This window comes from Lissotriton helveticus, chromosome 6, assembly GCF_964261635.1.
Source record: "Lissotriton helveticus chromosome 6, aLisHel1.1, whole genome shotgun sequence".
In the NCBI taxonomy this organism is placed as follows: domain Eukaryota; kingdom Metazoa; phylum Chordata; class Amphibia; order Caudata; family Salamandridae; genus Lissotriton; species Lissotriton helveticus.
In genome coordinates this window covers 1,756,801,663-1,756,828,091 of record NC_136067.1, presented here as the reverse complement: position 1 = coordinate 1,756,828,091, position 26,429 = coordinate 1,756,801,663, and the positions used below count along the sequence as shown (strand labels likewise).

At 46.0% G+C, this 26,429-nt stretch overlaps 1 protein-coding gene across 2 annotated transcripts in view; it reads right to left on the bottom strand.

The window, feature by feature from the left end:
* Nucleotides 1–26,429, bottom strand: part of FBXO11 (F-box protein 11) — a 501,351-nt gene that overhangs the window by 90,271 nt on the left and 384,651 nt on the right. For both annotated transcript variants that reach the window (XM_078649648.1, XM_078649649.1), the window contains exon 19: nucleotides 12,327–12,437. In XM_078649648.1, the coding sequence (XP_078505774.1) occupies nucleotides 12,327–12,437 (111 nt within the window). The remainder of the gene's footprint in view (nucleotides 1–12,326; nucleotides 12,438–26,429) is intronic.

The following is a 26,429-nucleotide window of genomic DNA, read 5'->3' as shown; positions in this document are numbered from 1 at the left end:
CTCAGATGGTACAAAAATAAACAGTCACCTAAAGCATTTTTTCAGCACCTATCTGGGCATACTTCGAACAGCAAATATAAATAGAAAGCACTTGTGTTCCAGGGCTGCCTGAATGATTCATGACTGATAATTAAAGGAAACAAAGACAGAAAAGTCACATTACAAATGAATACATACTTTTTTATTTATAATCCTTTTTAGTGTCACAACGAGGTCTTTGCAGGCTCTTTAAACAACACTTGGCGGGCTTTTTTCTTTTGGCAACCCTACGTTATATTCCTTTTCATGAAATGCATTATATCAATACAGCAGTAAATGTAAAATACAAATGTAGGGAATAGGAAGAGTGGGGGCCCAGAGGGTACTGGAACCAGAAAAAAAAAAACCCTCGGTAACCAGTTCGCAATGGTATGCAAATATGCAAACGGTCTTTAAACATCTGTGAAAAACCCGGGCGTGCCTGAGATAAGACTACAGACAGTGCCCAGCCGAGCCCCCAGCAGCTCAAGCAGCAGCTGCCTAGGCTGACACACAATGAGGGGGCTGAAGCCCTTTTAGCCCTATGAGCGTTGCACGCCTGCTGCCCTCCCACCTGCCTGTTCTGGGGAGTGATAACCTGAGTGGGCTGGGTATGCTCAGACGTGAGTCCCAGGTTCTCCACACCACTGGAGTCAAGCTATCCAGGCTGATGAAGGCTGATAGCCAGAAACCGGTCCTTGGGTGCTTGATTCCGGTCTGGGAAAGACATGGCTTGGTAGTTCAGACTGGACTGTTCTCATGAGGCACAGGGTCAGAGCTGATTTGCATATAGCCAATGTCTAACCCAGGGTGGTATGGAGTGGAAAAAAACGATGGATTTAGGTCCAGATCCTTGTACTGGGGTGAATGTATGACATTGTTCTACATTCTGTCCATCAACTGTGTTTTTTGCAATTTTCACCCCGAGTGGGCTGGGTATGCTCAGACGTGAGTCCCAGGCTCCCCACACCACTGGAGTCAAGCTATCCAGGCTGATGAAGGCTGATAGCCAGAAACCGGTCCTTGGATCCTTGATTCCGGTCTGGGAAAGACATGGCTTGGTAGTTCGGACTGGACTGTTCCCATGAGGCACAGGGTCAGAGCTGATTTGCATATAGCCAGTGTCTAACCCAGGGTGGTGTGGAGTGCAAAAAAACGATGGATTTAGGCCCAGATCCTTGTACTGGGGTGAATGTATGACATTGTTCTACATTCTGTCCATCAACTGTGTTTTTTGCAATTTTCACCCCGAGTGGGCTGGGTATGCTCAGACGTGAGTCCCAGGCTCTCCACACCACTGGAGTCAAGCTATCCAGGCTGATGAAGGCTGATAGCCAGAAACCGGTCCTTGGATGCTTGATTCCGGTCTGGGAAAGACATGGCTTGGTAGTTCGGACTGGACTGTTCCCATGAGGCACAGGGTCAGAGCTGATTTGCATATAGCCAGTGTCTAACCCAGGGTGGTGTGGAGTGCAAAAAAACGATGGATTTAGGCCCAGATCCTTGTACTGGGGTGAATGTATGACATTGTTCTACATTCTGTCCATCAACTGTGTTTTTTGCAATGTTCTGTGGAGTGGCCTCTTTTTAACATCAAGAAAGTCCCAAGTTAATACTCAGAACACTGTTAAGAACATTTGTTAACACTTGCATTTTAGGGCACGAATGAGAAACTAATGTCAGCAAGAGGTGATGGCACTTCTATGCAGCTCCACTTTGTGACTTCCAGGCTGGTATGGAGCCAATGTGGAGCTACACAGCACCATCTAGTAGTGAGCGGGAGCTCTGCTGAAGAAAAAGTTCCAGATCCCGTCTGGCATCTGGGGACTATCCTAAGGTGAAGAACCTTCAGTTAGAGGCATGCATAAGAATATCGATCATCATCGGGTCTAAGTATGGGAATTTTTAATTAGACGTAGGGCAGAACTGAAATGGTGTAAAGATTGAAGAAGTGGCTCAATGGACTCAAAGTTAAAGCAGAATGTCCAAACCCAATAGCTGAAAAAAACCAATCTTTGTTCTGGTGCACTGTGGGTTTCAGAGAGGCGTCACAAGATAGCTTGAGACCGAAGTCTTCTATGAAGATAAACAACTTGCAAACATCAGCACCCACTAGATGCCAGAAGTATGCATAGCATGTAATATATAACAGCAAAATAATGTATTAATATATCCACCACTCAAATTACTTTCATATTTCACTATACTAATTCACCACTAATCCTTTATGGGTTATGTAGTAGTATGCTACTCGCCGAAAAAGCGATTCAGCGCCTTGTATGGGGTAGTAAGCGCTATATAAATGCAATTACAATAGAATACATGTTACCAAAAGTCACTTACTGGTGTCAATTTCTCTATTGTGGGTCTCTGCATTACAGGTTACGTCCATTTCTATAGCAATAAACTTAGAATAGTGCCTCTGCCATCACAGATCTCAGCTTAGAAACCAAAAGGAGTTAGGTCCTTGCGGGATGAGTGCAGGCTGGACCATTCATGAATAAATGCAACAACAAAATGCCTGTGGCCCTCTTATTTAGTAAACCGTAATCATTTAAATGTAGACCACACCAATAATTATTTTTGGTTGATCTGGTACCTCAATTTGTACCCTTGACTTTTTATTTTTGAAAGAATTTCATACGTGTATTCAAGCACATCAGGGCCTTTTGATTAATCTGTGTGAGAGGTAAAATAATAAACACTATTTAGTAAAATCATACTGTTCGTCTCGCTCTTGTGCCATTTTTCAGTCATTGCCCAAAGTGTACCTGTAATTCGATTCGCTATGGGAGTGGTGTTCAGGGGCTTCTCGATTGGAAGGGCTGTCTCTCTTGGTTGTACCAGTGCGCCGCTATTTGTGGGGAGAGGAGATAATGAGCCTACCATTGTGCAACTGTTAGATGTCAACAATGATATATCCTCAAACGCTATGTGGCGGCTGTGTACTGAATTACGTTCCACACGCCTCATACCGCCATATTAGGTTCACAAAGTCCTAAGTATATTTAATCAAAAGGCCCTGATGAGAGTTTGGGAACCTTGGAGGCCCCAACTCGAAACGCGTCGGCTTATCAACAGGAACATATTAGCATATTAAATATACTTAGGACTTTGTGAACAAATTTCTAATGTTCCTGGGCATTTGATGAATCATTGGTTTAAAATCATTAATTGACATTAATGATGGAAATGTGAAAGATTGTTGTATTGTTGTTGCGAATATGTGTGTTGTTTATGTAATGAATATAATTTTGTTTTTTGTATGAAATTTGTATATACATTTAGTGAGTTAGTTAGGTATGTCAGTGTATTTGTTTATCTGTGCTTGAATACACGTCTGAAATTCTTTCAAAAATAAAAAGTCAAGGGTACAAATTGAGGTACCAGATCAACCAAAAATAATTATTGGTGTGGTCTACATTTAAATGATTACGGTTTACTAAATAAGAGGGCCACAGGCATTTTGTTGTTGCATTTATCACAGATCTCAGAGCAGAAAAAGATTAAAAACATACCAAATAAAAGCAAAAACTGAGTAAATATAAAGCAACATTGGCTTTCTATTTGTAATCTATGTTTATATTTTTAATACACGCGTGAGAAAAAATATTTAAAAGCCCGGTACAAAACTAAACATAGGTCCACAGCACATAGAATCATTGTTGACCAAAACGTTTTCCTCTTGAAAAAGAAAAAGGAAATGGAATGTTACCAACAGGCAAGCAGTCTCGCATATAGAAAATAAAATCAATGCTGCCAGTTTGAACTTCCTATGAACCTCCATAACCCTAGCATCTAGCAGACGGACAGTTAGCCCCTTAAGTCTTCTATTCCATTAACCCCTTCGATGCTGATGCGTCGGTTGAGCTGTGCTCATGACGGAACCGTTCCGTCATGACTCCGCCCGCGCAAGGCGGAATCAGCATGGGCGGGGAATTCGCGCCGCACGCATGCGGTTAATATGATAATGATCTAAGTACACAGCTTTTAATATTTGTTTTTAAATGTTGGGTTTTTTTTGCCAGGAATTTTCTATGCTTCACAGGATATGCTTTATTTTGCACAAGATACTGAACTCCTTTACTGAGAGAAAAGTGTTGGAATATACATTTTTTATTCATTTGGCTTGATCAGTGGAAACCCTTTTTTTGACAAGGATATGCTAAGAATGTAACTTGGTGGTAAAAACATATAATTTTGCACAGATTTTCTGCTGACGGCACAGTTTGTGGAGAAAGGAAAATGCTACTTACCAGTATGCATCTGTTCTTGGCATGTAGAACTGCAGAGTTACACACTCTGCATAGATCGCCACCTAGTGTTGGGCATGGATTTTTGCAGTTTGATTTTGTCCTGAAAAGTTCTTTGGAAGTCACGAGATAGGGGACTCCTCCTTTGGACCACATTGCGCATGGGCATCGGCTCCATCCTCAGATTGTTTTTCGCCATTCGGGAAATGATGGAGCTTTGCAAGAAAAGGAAGGATGTCCATGTAAGCTGTATCTAATTAAGATAATAGTGGAACAGACAAGAGTAGACGGGAGGGGGGTGGGCGTGTGTAACTCTGCAGCTCTACATGCCAAGAACAGATGCATACTGGTAAGTAGCATTTTCCGTTCGAGGCATATGAGCTGCAGATTACACACTGTGCATAGATTGTATAGCAGTACCCACTCTTAGCGGCGACCACGCCTATCTGTTGCAGTAGTTTGAAATAATGTTTTGAGAACAGCATGGCCCACATTAGCTTGTTGTTTGGTTTGCACATAAACACAATAGTTTTGTGAATTTGTGCGGTGTAGACCATGTAGCTGCTCTGCAGATGTCTTCTAGGGCAATGTTCCCTAAAATGCCATTGAAGCCCCTATTTTCCTTGTAGAGGGGGCTTTAGGAGGAACAGATAACATACGTTTAGCTTTGTGGTAACAAATCTGTATGCATTTGACAATCCATCTAGCTATCCCAGATTTTGAAATGGGATTACCCTTATGTGGTGGTGAGAAAGACACAAAAAGTTGTTAGGTCTTACAAAAGGGTGGTGTTCTCTCGATGTAGTATAGCAATGCTCTTTTGACATCTAGGGTATGAAAAGCTCTTTCTGCAACTGTCTGGCTGCGAGAAGAAAACGGGCAGTTCCACAGATTGATTGAGGTGGAAGGAAGAAATGACATTGGGTAGGAATTTGGGATTAGTACAGAGAACGACCTTATTATGATGCATTTGTAAGAAGGGTTCTTGAATGGTTTGTGCTTGTAGTTCACCAACTCTCCGCAGAGAAGTAATAGCTATTAGTAACGCAACCGTCCATGTTAAAAATTGTAGTTCACATTTATGTAAGGGTTCGAAGGGAGGTCCCATTAGCCGTGTGAGAACAATGTTTAAATTCGACACAGGTGAAGGTGGTACTCTGGGAGGAATTATTCTCTTAAGGCCTTCCACAAAGGCTTTAATAGCAGGCACTCTGAACAGAGATAGATGTTGTCGGTTTTGCAGATATGCTGCTTTTGCAGCAAGATGCAGTCTAATAGACGTGTAGGCTAAGTTACATCTTTGGAGGTGCAGTAAGTATCCTATGATGTGTTGAATAGGCACGACTAGGGAATTAATATTGTTGTTGTGACAATATATTACAAAGCGTTTCCACTTAGCTGCATAACATGCTCTAGTGGTTGGATGTCTAGCTTCTTTTATGACATTCATGCAGTCTGGAGGAAGTTTAAGATATCCACATTTTAGGATTTCAGGACCCACATCGCAAGGTTGAGCTGAGCTGGGTCCGGGTGCCTGATCTCTCCATGGTGCTGTGTTAAAAGGTGTGGAGACAGGTATAATTTTTGGTGCGGTACTACAGACAGTTGTAGCAGTGTGGTGTACCACGGCTGTCTGGCCCACGTTGGAGCAATTAGGATGAGGGTCAGAGAATGCTGCTGTAGTTTGCGTACTACTAGTGGCATGAGTGGTAGAGGTGGAAAAGCATACACAAATTTGTTTGACCAGTTCATCCATATCGCATTGCCTTTGGACAGTGGGTGTGGATATCTGGCGGCAAAGCTTGGGCATTTGGCGTTTTCGTGGGTGGCAAAGGTCTATCTGAGGTTGTCCCCACATCTGAAAGAATGGTTGAAGAACTTGCGTATGAATAGGCTTTCCTGTTTTCAGTTTCTATTTTTGGTAAATTCTGGTGGGGTTTTTTCAGTGTTTTCAATATCTTAAACAGTTGTTATCAGTGGTTACACATTTTCGTGCCACTAAAAACAACAGAAAAAGTGTTTTTCCGGTGTTTATGGAACGTTTTGCTTTTATAATTGCTTGCTTTCTGCACTGAAAGAACATGGTATATAGACAGTGTACTTATAGTGTATATGAGGTCCAAATAGATTTTTGCAAATTAATCTTATTGTAGTACACCATACAATACTTCTTCAGTGAGTATTTGGGTCATGTGCGCTCACTCTTTCCTTCCCATGTAAACTTCTGTGAAAAGGCCCTCTCAGCCTTCTTAGCCCATTAGGCTGAGAACCATCAGCTAAGGGACACAGTTGGGATGACTCTTTCCACATAAAGCACGAAATTATAAATATGTGCGTTTTAGTTCCTATGCATTAGAAACCAGTGCACCAGAATGGACTAAAAAGTCAATAGCATCCCTCATTAACTCTTAAGATTGTAAAGATGCTTTCAGCATACCATCTAACAAGTGGCAAGGATCTACTACAGGGAATCACTTCAGTTCGGGTATCAATTTTGACAGGTCATCACACAACTTTTTTTATATATGTAGCTGAATCACTGCAAATACAAACAATATCACTCCAATCTTTGTTGAACTTGGAAAGAACCTTTTTTGCAGAGCATTACAAGTGACACTGCGTTCCATGTTTTCCAAAAGTCTGGTGTCATGTTTTCACCACTATCCCAGATGCTTGGTGATATATATACTTGTCACTATACGTTGCATTGAATGTTTAAAGCCTGAGGTGTTGGCAATTCACCTACTATCAATACTGTCCCACTTGAAACTATGGTCTAAGGGTTTGTACCCATTCTCTGTGGATAAATGTGATGACACATATTAGGAAAGATTGTTATGAAACCAGCCATTTTACCTATCGGTGAAAGAATCAAATGCAGCCAAAATATCAAATATGAGTTTGATATTTCCCGATTGTCTATAGTTTATAAAATAATTAAACTAGACCTAAAACATGAAACTAAACCCTGCATCTTTAGACCAAAGGCCACAAAACTGAAAAAGTAAAAGGAAGAAGAAACAATATTTTAGTGGCATCCCTAAAGAACAAAACTCAAGCAGAATAATGTTAGCCAGTCTTTCTTACTGCTACTTGTATAACAAAGTTACATTGTATTGACCCCTTCAGGAAGAAAAAAATGACTTTCACTCTCTTTTTCCTTTCTTTGAATGGCATTTAGTTTGTGGTTGTCCAGGTGTTTTTTCAGTGTTTATATGTTTTCACCGGTGGGGGCTATTTTTCTTTCAGTGGGGTTTTATCAGTTATTATAGGTTTAAACCTAAACCCCCACAGCCTACGTATGAAGTTCCCGCTCGTGGGTCTGTTGTGTCTGACGACTTAACAGATCTGCTATGGTATTTTGTACTCCTGGAACATGCTGGGCTATAAGGAATATGTTTTGAGGTATAGCCCACCGCCACATGTGCTGTGCTAGTTGAGCAAGTTGCAGGGAGTGTGTTCCGCCCTGTTTCTGTATAAAATACATGGCTGTCGTTGTCCGTGCGGACTAACACAGCTTTGTTTGTTACTTGCTTTTGGAAAGCTTTCAGTGCTAGGAATATAGCTAATAACTCCAGGTGATTGATATGGAGTAACTTTTGTTGTGGTGTCCACCTGCCTTGCATGGTGTGTTGCAGTAGGTGGGTTCCCCATCCGGAGAGCGATGCGTCCGCTGTCAAGACTATTTGAGGAACTGGCTCTAGGAACGGTCGCCCTTTGGAAAGGTTTTTGGTGTTCCACCACTGCAGAGAGCGAGGAGTCCAACCGTCTACCAACACTAGGTCTGCTAATTGACCTTGAGCCTGGTTCCATTGACGTGATAAGCACTCTTGAAGAGGAGGCATTTGAAGTCTTGCATGGGGCACTATGAAAATGCAAGAGGCCATCATCCCTATGAGTTGCATGAACACTCGTGCTGGAAGGGAGTGTTGTGGCTGAAACTTTGTGAGAAGAGCCTGCATGTTGGCTATCCTTACTGGAGTTGGATAAGCTAGCGCTGTTGAGGTGTTTATTGTGGCACCGAGGTACTGTTGTACTTTGGATGGTTGCAGATGAGACTTGGTGTGGTTTATTGTGAACCCCAAGTTGTGTAGCAGTTGGATCGTGGCATGGGTGTGTTTCACACACTGGTTGTATGAGCTGGCTTTTATGAGCCAGTCGTCGAGGTACAGGAAGACATGGATGTGCCGTCTTCGTAAATGTGCTGCCACTACTGCTAGGCACTTGGTGAATACCCTTAGTACTGTTGTGACTCCGAATGGGAGTACTTTGAATTGATAGAGCTTATAAATCTGAGATATTTCCTGTGAGCTTTGTGAATGGGAATGTGGAAGTATGCGTCCTTGAGATCTAGAGTAGCAAGGAAGTTGTTTTGTAACAGGAGAGGAAGTACTTGTTGGAGTGTGACCATGTGAAAATGGTCTGACTGTATGTATATGTTTAGCGGTCTGAGGTCTAGTATAGGCCTTAGAGAGCCGTCCTTCTTTGGGATAAGAAAGTATAGGGAGTAAACTCCCTTGTTTGATGGTGCAGAGGAACTGGTTCTATTGCACTTTTTTCTAGCAAGGATATTACTTCTTGCTTTAGCAGTGATAGATGCTCTTGTGACATTGGACGCTGTTTCGGTGGTATGTTTGGGGGGTAGATGTTCGTTCTAGACAGTAACCTGATTGAATAATTTGTCGCACCCACCTGTCTGATGTGATGTTGGTCCAGGCAGGAAGGAATTGTTGTAGTCTTCCCTCCACAGGAGTGGAATTGTGGGGGGGAAGCGGAGGAAAGTCATTGGGTAGGGGTGGAGGCAGAGCGGGAGTTGTTTCTTTTGCCCCTGCCTTTGTTGCGGTTACCCCTATAACCCCCTCTTTGATAGCCATAAGTGAATGTGGATTGACTAGGTGTTTTATAGGAAGTGGAGAGGCTATCGGAGGCATAGCCTCTTGTGTTGCCTCTATATGATGAGCGACGAAAAGAACGTCTGGGAGCTTGCAATTGCAAGGCTCCCATAGTTTTGGCTGTGTCAGTGTCTTTTTTTCATTTTCTCTAAAGATACATGGACATTAGGGCCAAATAGGTGTTTCTCATCAAATGGCTGATTGAGGATGGAATTTTGCACTTCAGGTTTGAAACCTGAAATAGGTAGCCAGGCATGCCTACGCCGAAGGACACTAGCATTAATTGCCCTTGAGGCAGTATCTGTGGCATCTAGGACACAACAAATGGAAGTATTGGTGATATTTTTACCTTCTTGTAGGAGTTCATTGGCCCGGTTTTTATATTTATCTGGTAGATGCTGCATTATGGATTCTAGTTCATCATAATGTGCCCTGTCATATCTTGCCAATAGCGCTTGAATATTGGCAATGCGCCATATGTTAGCTGCCTGTGATGCTACACTTACCAGAGGTGTCAAGGAGTTTAAATTCCTTATCTGGTGGTGAGGCCTCACCTGATGTTTGTGAATTAGGAAGTTTACGTGCTTTGAATTTTTTCTTAAGTGTCCAATAGGAAATCTTCCTCCACAGTATCAGTGTGCAAGTCAACCCGATGGTACTGGGCAGCTCTCTGGACTAGTAGGTTAAAACCTATAGTGTCCTCTGGTGGGGAAGGCCTGGACGGATATACATCGTCTTGGGGGACGTGAGGCACATCAGGGGTGTTATAATCATCCCATGGATTAGGTGACTGAGGGGGGACTATTGGCCCCTACTGGGTCGTGTGCACCCCCACCTGCGTCATCAGAGTCTGTATCTACATCATCATAGTGTAGGTGAATGATGTGGTGGAGGAGGTGTAGGAGGGGGAATAGTATGGGGAGGTGGTGGAGAAGGGACCCTTAATGGAGAGGTTGAAATGTCTCTTCTTTAGAGGAGGAGGAGGTGGAGGCGCCTCTAGTGGTCTCTTCTTGGAGCTAAGAGCTAGTTGACCAGTCTTAGTATCCTTTACAAGAGTCTTTTGAGTAAGATCTGGTGTAAAAAGCTCTTCGGTGTAGGGCAGATCCTTTAGCGTCAAAGTTTTCAGTTCCAGAGGTTTTTTTGGCACTGACTCAGTAGCTGGTCTTGGGTCTTTTGGCTTAGAAGTATGACCTTTCGAAATGTCTTTTACCGGAACGTGTTTTTTCGGTTCCGGGTGTTTTTCGGCTCCGAAGCGTGTGCGTCGGGACCTTTAGGCGTTTTTTTACTCTGCTCCGAGTGCAGTTTTGGCATCGATGAGCCGGTGCCAGTCTTCGGCGCAGAGTGCTTAGGTGTCGGAGAAGCGGTCGGCGTGGTTGAGGAAGATGGGTTCTTCTTCGGTGTCGGTATGGGATCGGCACCGGGAATAGGCTGACTCAAGCCCGAGCCGCCTGAAGGCTTAGTAGGCTTCTTTGCGGGGCCGGAAGGCAGGGCGTGGGAAGCAGTCTCTCGGTGTGCACCCCGGCCCAAAGGTGAGGGTGTGACCGAAGCCTTTTTTGAGGGTGTTGAGGAAGGGTTGAGATCGACGGTCTTACTTACGACCCGTTGAGCTGGAGTGATGTCCTCGACGTCTGAGTCTTCGGCATCAGAAGAGCTGGCACTTTCATCGGCTCGCTGGTTTTCTGGCACATCGACGCCCTCTTCAAAGATGTCCTCGGGGATCGAAACGGACAAGCGAGTCATGGTTCTTCGAGCTCGTCGGTCCCGAATCGTCTTTTTGGAGCGGAAAGAGGCACAAGCGGAACAATCTTTGGCCTCGTGCTCCGGTGAGAGGCAAACATAGCACACCTCATGTAGATATGTGTGGGGCAACTTCAAACCACATCGAGGATACTTCTTGAATGGCGTCCTTTCCATGAGCCAGAAAGTAAGTCCCAGGTAGGTCCGAAGGTCTTCGTCGACGACCGGAATCGAAGACTTCGAAGTGGTGAAGAATCGCGTTGGTGGGGAGCACGATCGAAAAAATACCGTCGAACTGGGTGAGGATTACGCGCCGAAGGAAATTCGGTTCCAAACCGGAGCGCAGAAAACTCATCCGAGCCCGATGGCGGAAAAAAACAATCTGAGGATGGAGCCGATGCCCATGCGCAATGTGGTCCAAAGGAGGAGTCACCTACCTCGTGACTTCCAAAGAACTTTTCAGGACAAAAACAAACTGCAAACATCCGTACCCAACTGTAGGTGGCAATCTATACACGGTGTGTAATCTGCAGCTCATATGCCTCAAACAGGTCTTTTCTTTACGATTATAAAAATGCAGCAGGGAAAAAGTATGTTTGCATATATTCTCACTAGGTTTCACTAGGTGTCCTTGTTGGGTTGTCACAGACTATTTGTCTTTGTATTCTCCAACTCAAAACTACTGATCCTTCATTCTGCCATGGTGAAGGAATACAGGGCCGTTCCTAAGCAGATAAAAATGCTAACATGTTCAAAGAGCCTTTTAATGGCCTATGAACAAGTTTATTTTCCAGAAGTCTAGCAGCTCCCCCAACAACCTCTTCAATATGTTCGGAAACAGACCCACACTTATCACATCTTCCACCAACTAAATTAAATCTCTCACATTCCAAAATATACTACCCACAACCGCCACCACATAGATGGAGCAGAGATAAAGGTTAAGATAATATGCCCGCTGGCAGACCGTAGCTGTGCTGATTGTGGAGGTCCATGGGCAGTCATAAAGTGATGGTGAAGGTTTTCCTCCAAGAGAGGCTGCATGCTTATGGGAATCCTTTCCTTTTTATTTTTATGGAATAATTGGGGAACAAAAATGAACCAAATGCTGCTAAGTGATTTAGAGGTTATGATACACCAGATGCATCCAATTATGTTAAACTCAAAGCATCATATTAAGTGCAGCTCCTTGGTTTTATTTTATGCATGCTTTTGAGTATTGGCACTTAGCAGTCTGTGCTGCCCACCTGGGTGCAATTTTATGTCAATTGAACCATGTGAATCCTAATCACGATAAATGTTATAAATTGTAACAGTTTGAATTAATGTGGTCCAAAAGATCAATATCTTCAATCACATCTAAGGTGCAGCTTAATGTTTATCTGTGGCAAGTCCTATATTACAAAGGTAAAAATAAATCTCAAACCTGCTGCAAATCCATCAAAAATCCTGTTTTTTCTTAAGACTGGATGGCTGTTGGTACTGATGAGCACACCGGCCTGAGCATTTCTGAAGATGTCATTCTCTTCCAGAATTCCTAATAAAAGTAACACCAACTTTAGGAATATAAGTACTTCAACATTAATAATAAACAAGGTACATATATTCACATGTGGCAAGTTTAGACTCCCCAATGCAACCATTTATCTTTATCTGGGGGTTGCAGTTTTCATCCTGCGTTTGAAGCTCCACAAAACTACTTAACTCGCCCATAGCTCAGCTGGCCATCAATCTCCAGTGATCAGTGGCTACAAAAGACAACACTACATACAGTGGTTATTAATATATATATATATATATATATATATATATATATATATATATACACACAAATGTGCACAGTAGCAGGAATGTAGTGAAAGCGGACTTTATGGAGTATAAGCAAAGCACTTTTTGATCAACATTAAATTTGACCTATTATGATAAATTTGCATATGTTGTTAAAATAAATGTGCTTGGTCTTCTAAAATGCATCTTGGAAAGATATGTGCAAAATAAACAAGTTGTTTGTGCAGGAAATGAATTTATTTATTTTTAGAGTTTTATATAGCGCGAACCAGACCCAAGCTAGGGTATCAGAGCACTTTACATAGGGCGTACTGAGAAACAATGAAAATGGGAACATTCAAAATAAGTCACATGGAGTAACAACAATGAGAAAGCTTATTCTGAAAGACAATTCAAAGATGATTCAAGTTCGTGTGGGTCATAAGTTCTTGAGGCAGCAATGATTAGAGTGTTCAACCAACAAGAAAACAGGTTTAAGGTAGGAATTTGCTCATCAGGAATGATTTTGTTTCCTTTTTGAAGAGAGGGATAGAGGAGATTTTTCTGATGTGAGGTGGAAGGGAATTCTTGGGTGTTGTGGTGCAGCACCTTGTGTGTGATGCAAGCCATCTTTAGGTGAATTCGAGCTTCGTAGGGTAGCCAGTTGAGTGCTTTCAGGTGTGGCGATATGTGCTCAAATTTCCTGGATCCTGTTATAAGTGTTGCTGCAGCGTTGAGACAGGCTTTTAGAGGAGCGGTTGAAAGTTTGGGAAGTCCCACGAGGGTGGAACAACCGTACTCAAGTCTAGAGATAACTAAGGATTGGACAGCAGCTTTGAGGTCCGCGGTCTCAAGAAATGGTTTCATTTTTCGGAGATAGCTGAGATGGAAGCGGGCATTTTTAGCCAGTAAGTCGACGTGGTTGTGCATATTCAGGTTCTTATCTAGAGTGACTCCAAGTGATATGGAGGAGTACACTACTGTTGGCGTACAGTTCAACGCCGTGATAGTTTTGATCCATTCCTTTGTCTCAGTGGCGTTCTTAGGGGGGGGGGATTAGGAGAAACTCAGTTTTTTGCGAGTTTAGCTTGAGGAAGTTGGTTGATAGCCAATAGAGTGTCTTTTCAAGGGCTGTATTCATTGACCTTATATCTTCAATAGAGGAGATCTTGATATACAGTTGTGTGTCATCCGCGTACATGTGGAATGATATGTTCTCCTGTTGAAGTAGCTCGGTGAGTGGTTCTACGTATAGGTTGAATAGCATGGGCGATAGTGTGGAGCCTTGAGGAACTCCCAGTAGGTTAAGGGAAGAAGCTGAGAGCTTGTTATTGATCAAGTAGGATTGCGTTCTATTTTCCAGGAAGGATTTGAACCACTGAAGGACTTTACCAGAGAAACCCATCCTGTATTCTAGTCTTCTTAGAAGTTTGCGTGGTTGACCGTATCGAAGGCTGAGGAGAGGTCGAGTAAAACTAGCAGACATGTTTTGTTGCGGTCCAGGGCTTGCAAGGCGTCATCCACTATATGTAGAATGGCTGTTTCTGTACTATGCCCAGGCCTGAAACCCGATTGGTGCATATTCAGTAGATTGAAGTTCGAAATGTGTTGGTTTAGTTGTTGCTGAACACATTTTTCCAAGACCTTGGCTAGCATGGGAATATTGGTTATTGGTTGGAAGTTGTTGGGGTCGGAGTTATCTGCAGTAGGTTTTTTAAGGATGGGGGTGACTTGTCCTGTTTTTAAGCAATCTGGGATGAGACCTTGTGTTAGTGAGGCATTGATGATATTGGTCCAAAGAGGAGAGATGATATGGAAGAGGTGGGGTATATAGTTCGAGGGGACTGGGTTGTTGAAGTGGTTGTTAAGTTTAGTCGTTGCAATAATATTGGTGATTTCATTGAGATCATAGAGTTTAAACGTGGCCCAGAGAGAGTTATTTTTGGGCCGTGGTAACTCAAGCATAGCAGGCATATTGACTTGATTGCTCTTAGGGGTTGCTGAATTGAGTGCTGCAGCACTAAGTTCGAGTTGCAAAGAGTTAGTTTTAACAGAGAAAAATTAGGAAAATTCATCACTGCTCAACTGCGAATTCGATGTTAGGAGCGAGGATTTCGCTAATTTGTTAGATTGTTGTTTTAGAATTTCAAAGAGTTTCTTTGGTCTATTCTTGGCCTTGTCAAGTTCTGATCTGAAAAAGTCTCTTTTTGATTGTAGGATACTTTTATTGTAGTAGTTTTTCGATTTACGGAGCAGTTAAAGCGGATTAGGGGAGGGATGTTGCCTCCATTTCCTTTCCGCTGATCTGAGCTTACGTCTCTCTTCATTTAATGCTTCGCTGAACCATGGATTACTGTCTTTTTCCCGAATCCTTTTGAGGTTTAGTGGAGCGGCTTGCTCGAAAACTTCAGTCATTACGGAGTTGTAGTGAGGTCATTGACGTCTAATACGCTATTGGGGGGAGTAAAAACCTTCTCACAGTGCGTGGCTAGGCTGCTCCAGTCGATGTTTTTTAGTGTCTCTTATCCACTGTTTATGCTTACATTGTTGTGGGAAGATTTTCTTGGTGGCAGGTGGAATTTGGAAGGTAATAATGTGGTGGTCTGACCAGTCACATGGCACAACCGCAAGCGAGTCAATAGTATTTTGATTAGATATGATCCAGTCAAGAGTAGAACCCTTTGAGTGAGTTGGCGTTGCGATGACTTGGGTCAGGGAATTGTCTGCTAGGAAGGTTTTAAGGGCGTTAACCTGCTTGTCCAGGGGGTTGTCCCAGTGAAGATTGAAGTCACCTAGGTAGATGTCTTTGGGGTGAGGGGAAAAGTTTGAGGTAATAATTTCCATCATCTGTTCAGTGAATTCAGCATTCGACCTTGGAGGATGGTAAAGAATATGTAGTTTGTAGGAGTGGGTACTAGAGGGATTAACAGAAATCCCCAAGTATTCACAGGAGACTAGAGGTTCTGCATGAAATTTCGAGATGGCGAGGTCGGACCGATGTATTCAGGCTAATCCTCCGCCTGTCTTGTGCGTTCGGTCTAATCTAATGATGTTGTAGTCAGGTGGGACAAGATGATCTAGGCAAGGGGAGGAAGGCTCCTTAAGCCAAGTTTCTGTGAGGATGATTATGTCAATTTTGCCGTTGAGGGCAAGGTCTGCGATGTCCGATGCGAGTTTTGGTGCTGACCGGCAATTCAGTAGAAGACTTGTGAGCATGTTTGCAGCGCTCTTTACAATTGGTTCAGGGATCTCTACGTGTGCGGTTAATGATTGAAGATTATTCAAGTTTATTCCTCTAGGCCTTGGATGAGAAGTTCGCCTTCGGTCGCTAGGGACTGGGAGTATAGCGAATTCCTCTTTAATAGAAGTAGGACTGGCCACGGTATCATATTGCTGAAGAAGTGATAGGATATCACAGTCAGATATGTTATTGTAGGGTCTGCAAGTGTGCAAGAATCGATCCGATAGAGGAAGTGGGATAGTTTTTATCCCCTTCTTGCCTGTACCTAGGGATTTTTCAAGCTGTTTCAGTGTGGACAGAGAGTTTTCAGCGAGGTGTAGGATGTTTCTAATTTCAAGGGTAACGTTTTGTAAGTTTCGGACGGTGACGTCAGTCTGTGTTTTAAGAGAATCTTGATGGGGCGGGGGTGCGCTGAGATAGGGTGCTGATAGAGGGGCATAAATGTGGTTGTTCTTGCTAATTCTAGAGGAGGGAGTGGGTAAGGTGTGTGCGATGCGTGGGGAGTTGCTACCACTATTTTCAGCAAATATAGGAGGCGGCACGGGCCGAAGTTCCTCCGAAGGCGCTGATAGGGTGGGGGAGGGAGTTAGATTAAGAGATAACTTGGATGGATTGACGGGCTGGCTTTTTAAAGCACTGCATTGATGGGAAATATTAGTGCTATTAACAGTGGTTTTGGGTGGGGTAGTCGGACGTTGGTTTTCATGGTAGGCTGAGGGGGTGGAGGTTGGACCCTGCGGAGCAGACAGAGGGTTGCTGGCCTGGCAATTTAAAACACTGTGATGATGGTGATTGCTAGAGCTAATGCTACTAGCCGCAGTTCTGAGTAGAGTATGGGGTCGTTGATCATCCGTAGATGAAGGCGTAGTAAGACTGGTAAGGTCCTGCGAGACGCTCAGAGTGGTGGTGGTATGGGTTTTTAGGGTGAGGAAGTAATTATAACACATGGAAAGAACTATTGCCTTTCAGCTGGAAATGGTATAGTCCCAAGCTCTGTTTTTAAATATAAAATCATTATAGAATGTTTACTGTATGTTGTGCTTCCTAGGACCAATAACAAAAAGAGAAACAAACGAAGAACTCGACATTAAGGACTGACATTGGCAAAGAATATATAAAGCTTCACATACAAGTAGCAGAGCGAGGGGTACGGCAGCCCCTGCTTCTCTCACGCGTCTCGCACACACGAGCACGCGCTCTCTCGACAGCTTACAACCTAACCGATGCAGTCCATGTGAGCGCTGACCCTTCAACCTGGTGGAGTAGGCACAGAATAAGCGCTGGAAGTAAGGTACTGCAGCACCCCCGGAAATAATGATGCTAGAGTTCAGAACGTTATAAGCAATAAAGATGCCTTTAAAAGTGGGTTTACCTTGTCTCATTTGCTGCACGTTCAAAGACAAAAGTCAAATATCAGGCTACGTCTTACCCGCACATATACTGTCTAGGTTACCAACACACCTGCTTGCGCGTGTCTGTTAGTAATTCCTGCACAATACTTTAAAGTACACACATGTTCCTATTTTGAAGTCGGTTTAATCGTACAAACAAATCGTCAGAGGCGCACAGGCCGCACGAAGGAGGACAGACGATGGACTCGACTTAACAAGCGCGGTCCCGAAAGTGAAAGAGGAGCGCACTGCAGTCGGAGCATGGAGATCTCTTGTCTTTAAGGGGCCATGTGTTTTAGAAACATATGGCCCAATGAGAAAAGAAAGTGCTTTGCGACAGCAGCAAAGCAGGCAACCCAGTCCGGCTTGGAGGCCACAGGGCATCTACAGAAAACCCTAATTTCCAATGACAGACGCCAGCCAATGGAAATGAGGAGCGGGGCTTAAAGCCCTTTTCTAAAACTCCTTGTTCACAATAAATCTCGCTGAGGCGATTAGCGCTTGGCGCTGCAGCGCCACGCGAGACCTAAAAACTTGGGCCAACCAGCCCTGCCGTGCATCATAGGGAGTTCCCTTCGTCGAGCGATCAATTTAATGTGTGTGCCTTCGGCCACAGTAGTCTCTCTCACACAGGACTTTTCATCCCTTGTCTTCTTTATTGGGGTGCATGGTCCCACAAGGACACCCCATGGTAGATTCTATGTTGGGAGCTTCAGGGGAAGCTCCAAAGCCGCATGACCCCAGCCGGCTCCCCAGAAGCCATTGTTCTTGGGCATAGGAGATGGCCGCCTCCTCTTCCACTCCGGCAGGGTGGGAGCAGTTTGAATCATTTGCTTTTGCACCCAGTAGAAGCAAGGTGCCTGGCCGCAAGGAGAAAAGCATGACTGAAGGTTCTAAAAATGCATGTGCAAATCAAACATCCATAGTCCTTTTTGCTCACACATCAATCACCTGATAGCACTATACCAAACCAGCACTAAGGTACTGAGGTCCAACTTGAAATCCATTTTATTAACGCACAAGTTACTACTTGTTTAATGATATATCTGTAAGAGACATTAGTTAATGATAGATTCCTTACCTTAGAATATCCCCAGGCGTCACACTGGATCCGGAAAACTTTTGTCAGCAGTACCCCTGCGCGTCGATAGGCATCGTCGTACGGCTCCGCGTGTGTCTCTGGCGTCGTATTCGCCAAGAAGACGTCACTGGAGCTACTTAGACAGGCCCACGAGCACTGACATCAGTTCTGTACACAACTTTCCGCGACAGGAACGCAGAGCTATGTAAGATACTGAACACTGGTGCAGAGAAACTAGGACCCGAAAGGATGACTTTAAACATAGAAATCAGTTCACAGACCGGGGAGGATCGGTGGGGCGGTAAGCAATCTCTCACTAACTAATGTCTCTTACAGATATATTGTTACACAAGTAACATGTGCATCTGAATGTGACACGTTAGTGTTAGATTCCTTACCGTAGAATAGATACCCCAGCAATACCAACCCCGGTGGTGGGTCTGCGAATAAGATTACACCAGAAAGTCATGGAGAACAGAACAGCCAAAGAAGCCGTCTCTCCGGACCCGACTGTCAAGGTAATAATGCTTTGTAAAAGTGTGCAGCGAAGCCCAGGTGGCAGCCTGACCGATGTCTTGCAGGGGGACACCACGTCGAAATGCAGTAGTAGCCGATGTTGCCCTGGTAGAATGGGCACGCAGCCCCCACTGGAGGTTTCTTTTTAGCCAAAGAATAACAGGCCTTGATACACAAGACGACCCAACGGGAGATAGTCCTCTTGTTAACAGCCCAGCCTTTCTTGGCACCTGGGTAGCCAACAAAGAGCTGGTCATCCACCAGGAATGCTTGTGTGCGATTCAGGTACAAGGACAGCGCACGTTTTGGGTCCAGACGGTGGAGCCTCTCTTCCTCTCTGGAAGGGTGCGGGAAGAAAGTGGGCAAGGTGATAGTCTGCCCGATGTGGAAGGCAGTGACAACCTTTGGCAAGAAGGAAGGATGAGTGTAAAGCACAACCTTGTACGGATGAACAGACAGAAAAGGAGGCTTAAAAGAAAGAGCCTGAAGCTCACTCACTCTCCTGGCAGAGGTGATAGCCACCAGGAAGGCAGTTCTCAAAGTCAGAAGACGTAAAGGACAATAGTGAAATTGCTCAGAGGGAGAGCAAAAGATAAGTTACAACAAGATTCAAGTCCCACTGAAGCATTATGAAAGGACAGGAGGGAACATATGCGTAATACCTTTTAAGAATCTCTGTACAACAGGGGACTTGAAAAGAGAAGGCTGATCAGAAGAAAGAGGGACAGAAAGGGGATCCACAGCCTTTGCTGTGCACCATGCCACAAATTTGTTACACTTGCAGGCGTATACCGATTTAGTGGAGGGACGCCTGGCTACCAGAATAACATCACAGACTTCGGGAGGCAAGTCAAATGAAATAAACTGTCGCCGCTCAATCTCCACGCATGTAGGTGGAGGCTGGGCAGGTTCGGGTGGAGAAACGTTCCCTGCTGCTGCGACAGAAGATCCTCCTGCAGAAGCAGTCGGATTGGGGGATCCAGGCTCATAATGAGTAGCTCGGGATACCAAACTCTTCAAGCCCAGTCTGGAGCCATAAGGATGACTTGGACTCGGTCGTGTCTGATTTTCTTCAGCACTCTGGGTAGAAGAGGTATAGGCGGAAAGGCATACAACAGACCGCAGCTCCACTGGCGATGAAAAGCGTTGCAGAGCAATTAACGCCTTGGAAATTCCAACGCACAGAACTGTGGACATTGCGCATTCTCTTTTGTGACCAATCGATCTAACCAAGGCTCTCCCCACTGTTGAAAGAGGCCTTGCACCACCTCCAAGTGAAGACGCCATTTGTGATCCATCAGACACCGGCGGCTGAGTTTGTCTGCCCTGGCGTACGAAGAACCTGCCAGGTGTATTACCGTCAAGGAACTGTTGTGACGTTCCAGCCATGTCCAGAGGCGCAGGGCCTCCTGACAAAGGGTCCAAAACCCCACCCCGCCCTGTTTGTTGCAATACCACATGGGGGTGGTGTTGTCCGTGAACACCGGCACCACCTTCCCCCTGACAGAGGGAAGGAATGCCTTCAGTGCAAGAAGGATTGCCTGAAGCTCCAGAAGGTTGATATGGAGCCGGGACTCCGCTGCAGACCATAGGCCTCTCATCTTCGCCTCTCCCATGTGGCCATCCTAGGAGAGGCGGAGACATCACCACTGTATGCTCCCGTTGGGGAAGGGAGTGGGATCTGCCGCTGAACAAATGTGAGTTTGTGAGCCACCACTGCAATTGCTTAGCAGTGCCCTCCGAGATCTGGATGTAGTTGAACAGGTTCCACTGGTGCTGTGCCCCCTGGAACTTCAGGTCCCACTGCAGAGCCTGCATATGTTATCTGGCACGGTTGATCAGCAGGATGCAGGAGGCCATGAGTCCCAGTAGCCTCAAGGTCGTCATGACCAAAACCCAGGACAAGGGCTGAAAGATCGGAATCATAGCCCGAATGTCCTGGACTCGCTGTTCGGAAGGATAAATCCGAAACTGCGCTGTGTCTAGCACCGCTCTGATGAAGAGGAGCTTCTGAGAGGGAATCAGGTGCGACTTTGGCACGTTGATGGAGAACCCCAGCAAATGCAGGAGGTCGGCCGCAGTCTGGAGGCGGGAGACGACTGTCTGGGGCGAGCCCGTCTTGAAAATCCAGTCCTCGAGATAGGGGAAGACTGAAACCCCTGATCTGTGCAGATGAGCTGCGACCACCGCCATCACCTTCGTGAACACCTGAGGGGCGCGGGTAAGGCCAAAGAGGAGCACAATAAACTGAAAATGCTCCTGGCCCACCGTGAATCACAGGTAACGCCGATGGGCCGGCAGGACGGGAATATGAAAATAAGCGTCCTGTAGGTCCAGGGCAAACATCCAGTCTTGTGGGTCGAGAGCAGACAAGAACTGTTATGGGGAAGGACACTCCTTATTATATCTCTGGTTGTCCTCTATGTAGAAAAAATATACTCAAAGTGTGCTGCTGAGGTGTGCGCAATGTCCTAATTGCGCCTGAAACTTGAAATTATGAACCAAGCCAAACCGCTTGTCCTCTGCGCACTGTTGCTCATCCCAGTTGGGTATGCAAAAAGTTCAACAAATATGTATCAGAAAATTCCACACATGATTCAGTTTGAATTTTGATCAATGTTTTTTACTAGACGTTAATAATCCATTAGAATATTATTCAAATTCATAATATCCGATGTGCAAATACATTGCATTCATTTTTGGAAATCCATTGTGTATGTTTTTTTACAAGAAATGCTCGGATGCCCAATGCATTTCGGGCCCCATGGCCCTTCGTCAGGCACTATACCTTTGTTTAAAATGGACTATTCGACGATGTCAGTTTCACTTAGGAAAAATATTCCATGCTGCCTTACCAAGGCGTGTGTCACCGGTCTTGATCGGCAAAATGCCTTTGTTTCATGGACTCAGCCGCCCGCGGTGTTTTTGCAACATCGCGGGCGGCTGAGTCCATGAAACAAAGGCATTTTGCCGATCAATACCGGTGACACACGCCGTGGTAAGGCAGCATGGAATATTTTTCCTAAGTGAAACTGACATCGTCGGATAGTCCATTTTAAACAAAGGGCCATGGGGCCCGAAATGCATTGGGCATCCGAGCATTTCTTGTAAAAAAACAAACAATGGATTTCCAAAAATGAATGCAATGTATTTGCACATCGGATATTATGAATTTGAATAATATTCTAATGGATTATTAACGTCTAGTAAAAAACATTGATCAAAATTCAAACTGAATCATGTGTGGAATTTTCTGATACATATTTGTTGAACTTTTTGCATACCCAACTGGGATGAGCAACAGTGCGCAGAGGACAAGCGGTTTGGCTTGGTTCATAATTTCGAGAGGAGACAAGACCTGAGCCAGAGTGAGCATCTTGAACTTCTACTTCCGGAGAAAGCGATTTACGTTCCGAAGGTCTAAGATGGGACTTAGACCCTTGTCCTTCTTTGGAATCAAGAAGTAGTGGGAATAACAACAACAACCTACTTCTGGCGTCGGAATACGCTCAATGGCCCCCTTGGCCAAGAGGGCCGTAACTTCCTGCTGGAGAAGTGCCAAATGATCCCCCGACATGCGGTGGAACTGTGGTGGCATGGCTGGGGGCGTAGATTCGAAGGGGAGGGGGTAGCCCCTTCGAACAATTTCCAGAACCCACACCTATCTGATGTAATGTCGTGCCAGTGGGGGAGGTGATGACTAATCCTGCCACCCACTGGCGTCTGGTGGTCTGAAACACCGGACTAGGAAGGTGTGGAGGCACTGGCAGCGGGGGTGGTGGTGGACTGACCCGCACGCTGGCCCCGCAACCTGCCTCTGCGAGTCCCACGTCCGCGCTGGGACTGTTGCTGCGCAGGCCTGGTCTGAAACGAACGTGTTTGGACGCCCGTTCCAGAGCTACGAAAGGAACGAAAGGTAGAAGGGGAAGGAGTACTTGTGGCCTAAAGGCCCAAGGACTTGGACTTGGCCTTGGCGCGGGAGTCCTTGAAAAGCTCCAATGTGGAATCCGCCTGATCACCAAAAAGGCGAATGTCATCAAAGGGCATGTCCACCAATGTATTTGGGACATCCACAGAAAAACCAGTCATCCTCAACCAGGTATGACAGCATAGCACCACCGTTGTGAAAATCGCTCTACCCAGGGAATCAGCAGTATCAAGACCACAACGATTGTGAACTTGGCTGAATCTCTCCCCTTCGCAGAGCGCGAGAGAGAACTGTCCAAACCTCCTCTGGACACTGAGGCAGCACCTGCCGAACCACATTCCAAATGGAATGGGAATAGCAGCCCAAGATACAGGCAGTGTTCACAGACCGCAGTACAGAACGTGTGTTAGACCTAACATCCTTGGCGTGGGTCCCCCAACCACTTTTTCGCCCTCTCACGTACGACCCCTTTCTTTTTGTGCTGGACTACGACGGGCTGCGTACTGCACCCCCGCTAACCAGGGCCACGGTGCGAGTGCTGCCTTTCAAAGTATAACCACGAACAGTGTATCTGACCCGGAGTAAATGGTAGGAGCTCCAGATTAGTGTCCCTAACGTCAGGGGAATGTGAGATATTCTTGTCGAGGAATGCAGGTTAGAACCGGAGCATAGAAATAACCCTTGCAGAGAAATGTCCAGATTCCTAACCTTGTAGTGGGCCCCAGATGTGTAGTCAAATGTCTGGGCTATCTCCCACAGCCAGGGGGTAGCTGGCTGCCGCCAGATCAGAGAGGCCTCCCTCCTTCAAAGTACAATGGTGCCATCTGGCCGAAAAGACCGACAACAGAGACCTGGGTGGAGGGGAACACCCTACCGGATCAAAGACTTCAAAGACTTAATGGGATATAACTAGGGAACCCTTGAACTGGAGGGCAGATCGCTTTTGGGACACAAGAGAGCCCTGCTGACCCCGTCGCGGCTCGGACCTTGAGAATCAAACCTCCGGTACTTGAAGCCTTTCACCATCCCGAGCCCTGCGGACTGTGTCGCGGCTCGGACCTTGAGAATCGTACCTCCGGTACTTGAAGCCTTTCACCCTCCCGAGCCCTGCTGACTTTGTCGCGGCTCAGACCTTGAGAATCGTACCTCCGGTACTTGAAGCCTTTCACCATTCCGAGCTCTGCTGACTGTGTCGCAGCTCGGACCTTGAGAATCGTACCTGAGGTACTTGAAGCCTTTCACCATCCCGAGCCCTGCTGACTGTGTTGCGGCTCGGACCTTGAGAATCGTACCCCTGGTACTTGAAGCCTTTCACCCTCCCGAGCTCTGCTGACTGTCACAGCTCGGACCTTGAGAATCGTACCTCCTGTACGCAAAGCATTTTCCCATCACGAGCCCTGCTGACTTCGTTGCGGCTCGGACCTTGAGAATCGTACCTCCTGTACGCAAAGCATTTTCCCATCACGAGCCCTGCTGACTTCGTCGCGGCTCGGACCTTGAGATTCGTACCTCCTGTACGCAAAGCATTTTCCCATCGCGAGCCCTGCTGACTTTGTCACGGCTCGAACCTTGAGAATCGCACCCCTACCCTTGGACTGTGAGTAACCGAGTCGCCCTAGCTACTCGAACCCCACCCGAACCGACTTATTGTGGAAGTGTACTGCCACTGGGCCTTGTGTTAAATCAATATATAAAGATACTATATTTTCATAGAAACCCGGTGTGGTGTCCGTTTGTAGTGTGGCAAGATATCACTGTATATGATCATAAATGCTTTACACTGGCCCTCGAGGTTCAGTCTGACTGCTTGGTGATACTACTAAGGGGATAACCCCCTATCCTAACTAGAGGAGGCCGGTCCCGGCTGGGACAGATGTACTCACCTCTGCCCCCCAGGGACCGCAGAATCTAACATTGGTGGGATCCAAACTTGCATTTATGATTTATGTACAGTGATTTGTTGACCCACTACCTAGTAAGTGCAGGCCATAACAAAACCACTTAATCTTTGGTCGAAATACTGAAACCCTCCCCCCCCCCGGCAACATGAGTCTTACAGGACCAGCCGCGAGTCCGAGCTTTGAGGAAGAGCAACTAGAGAATTATGCCCATAAGGAATTAAAGAATTTTTGTAAAGAATTTAAAATCTCCACCACAGGCCTCAACACAAATGAGGATCATCAGAAGGCGCTAAGGGCCTGGTTAGCATCTGGAGATCCACCCAGCCCACGTAGAAGGAACTGGTATGGGAGATGGGCAGCAGGAAGGGCCAGGGGAGCAGGAGAGAGGGAGAGCAGCTTACACCACGCGTAGTAGTGTGTCAGACAGGGGCCTGTCACCAGAGGAGCTAGCAGATGGGGAGAAAAGCAGAGCCCGCGAGTTACAACTCACCAAGTTAAAAATGGAAGGAGAACTGAAACTAGCTGAAAGGAAGTTTACCCTGGAGGAGATGAGGTTTCATGGGGAGCAGGAAGAGAAAAGACTGCAGCGGGAGCACGAGGGGAAGAGATTGCAGTTGGAACATGAGGAGTCTACGAGAGCTAGAGCTCAAGGCTAGGAGTGGAGAGTCTGCTTCCCTAGGGAGCAGCACGCACCCCCGCTAGTAAAAGGCTAGGTACACATCCCCAAGGATGTGGTAAAGGAGTACTATAAGACTGATGACATCCAACAATGGTTCAAGGCGTATGAGGTAGCGATGACCTCCCACTGGGTCCCTGAGAAAGATTGGGGAGCGGGGTTGTGGGGGAGATTTCTTAGTGAGGGGAGGGATACCTTGCTAGACCTACCGTCCTACGTACTGAACTCCTACAGCCATATGAAGGACGCCTTAATTTCGAGGTATGGTCTGACCCCTGAGATGTATAGACAAAGATTCAGAGTGCAAGAAGATCCCTGGCACGACCTGGGTAGAATACGTGAACTTTTACAACAGAGCCTTAGAAGGCTGGGTCAGGGGCAGCATGGTCACACCTTTGTGGAGCTCTTTGACTTAATCGCCTGGGAGCACTTCTATGTAAATTGTTTTTCAGAGTTGCGCCAGCACCTGGTAGACCGCCGACTTACTAACCCTAGGAAGCTTGTGGTGGAGGCAGATCACTGGGTGAGCACACGGCTCCAGAAAGGTCCTGTGGGAGACTATGCCACGGGTGGGCAGGGTCCCCGGCAGCGAGGAGGGGGGGAATCAGGGTAAACAGCGGGAGAGCCCACCAGGGCACCAACTTAACACCCCCGGGAACCAACCGCGAGGTTCCCAGCTTCCCCCTAGGACCACCACCGAGGCCCCTACCGGTAGGCCAGTACCCAGGGCACCCGTCCTTGGAGGGCCTGCTGGATTTCAGGAGAGCTATAAAAACGTACCTTTTTCCACCACAATAGTTCTCGCTGCTGGTTTTTATTGGTGCTCCTCGCCGTGGCTCTCTGGACTGGTCGCTATGAGTGAAACCCCCGGGACGCCCCTTTGCTGGGTCAGCCGAGCGCTATACAAACATAGTTAACATAACATAACATCCTTTGTTATCAATGCCAACAACAGGGGCACTACGCCAGTGACCCCCAGTGCCCCCTGTACAAGCAACCAGCACCCTCGGGTGCCCCCACCCGCCAGG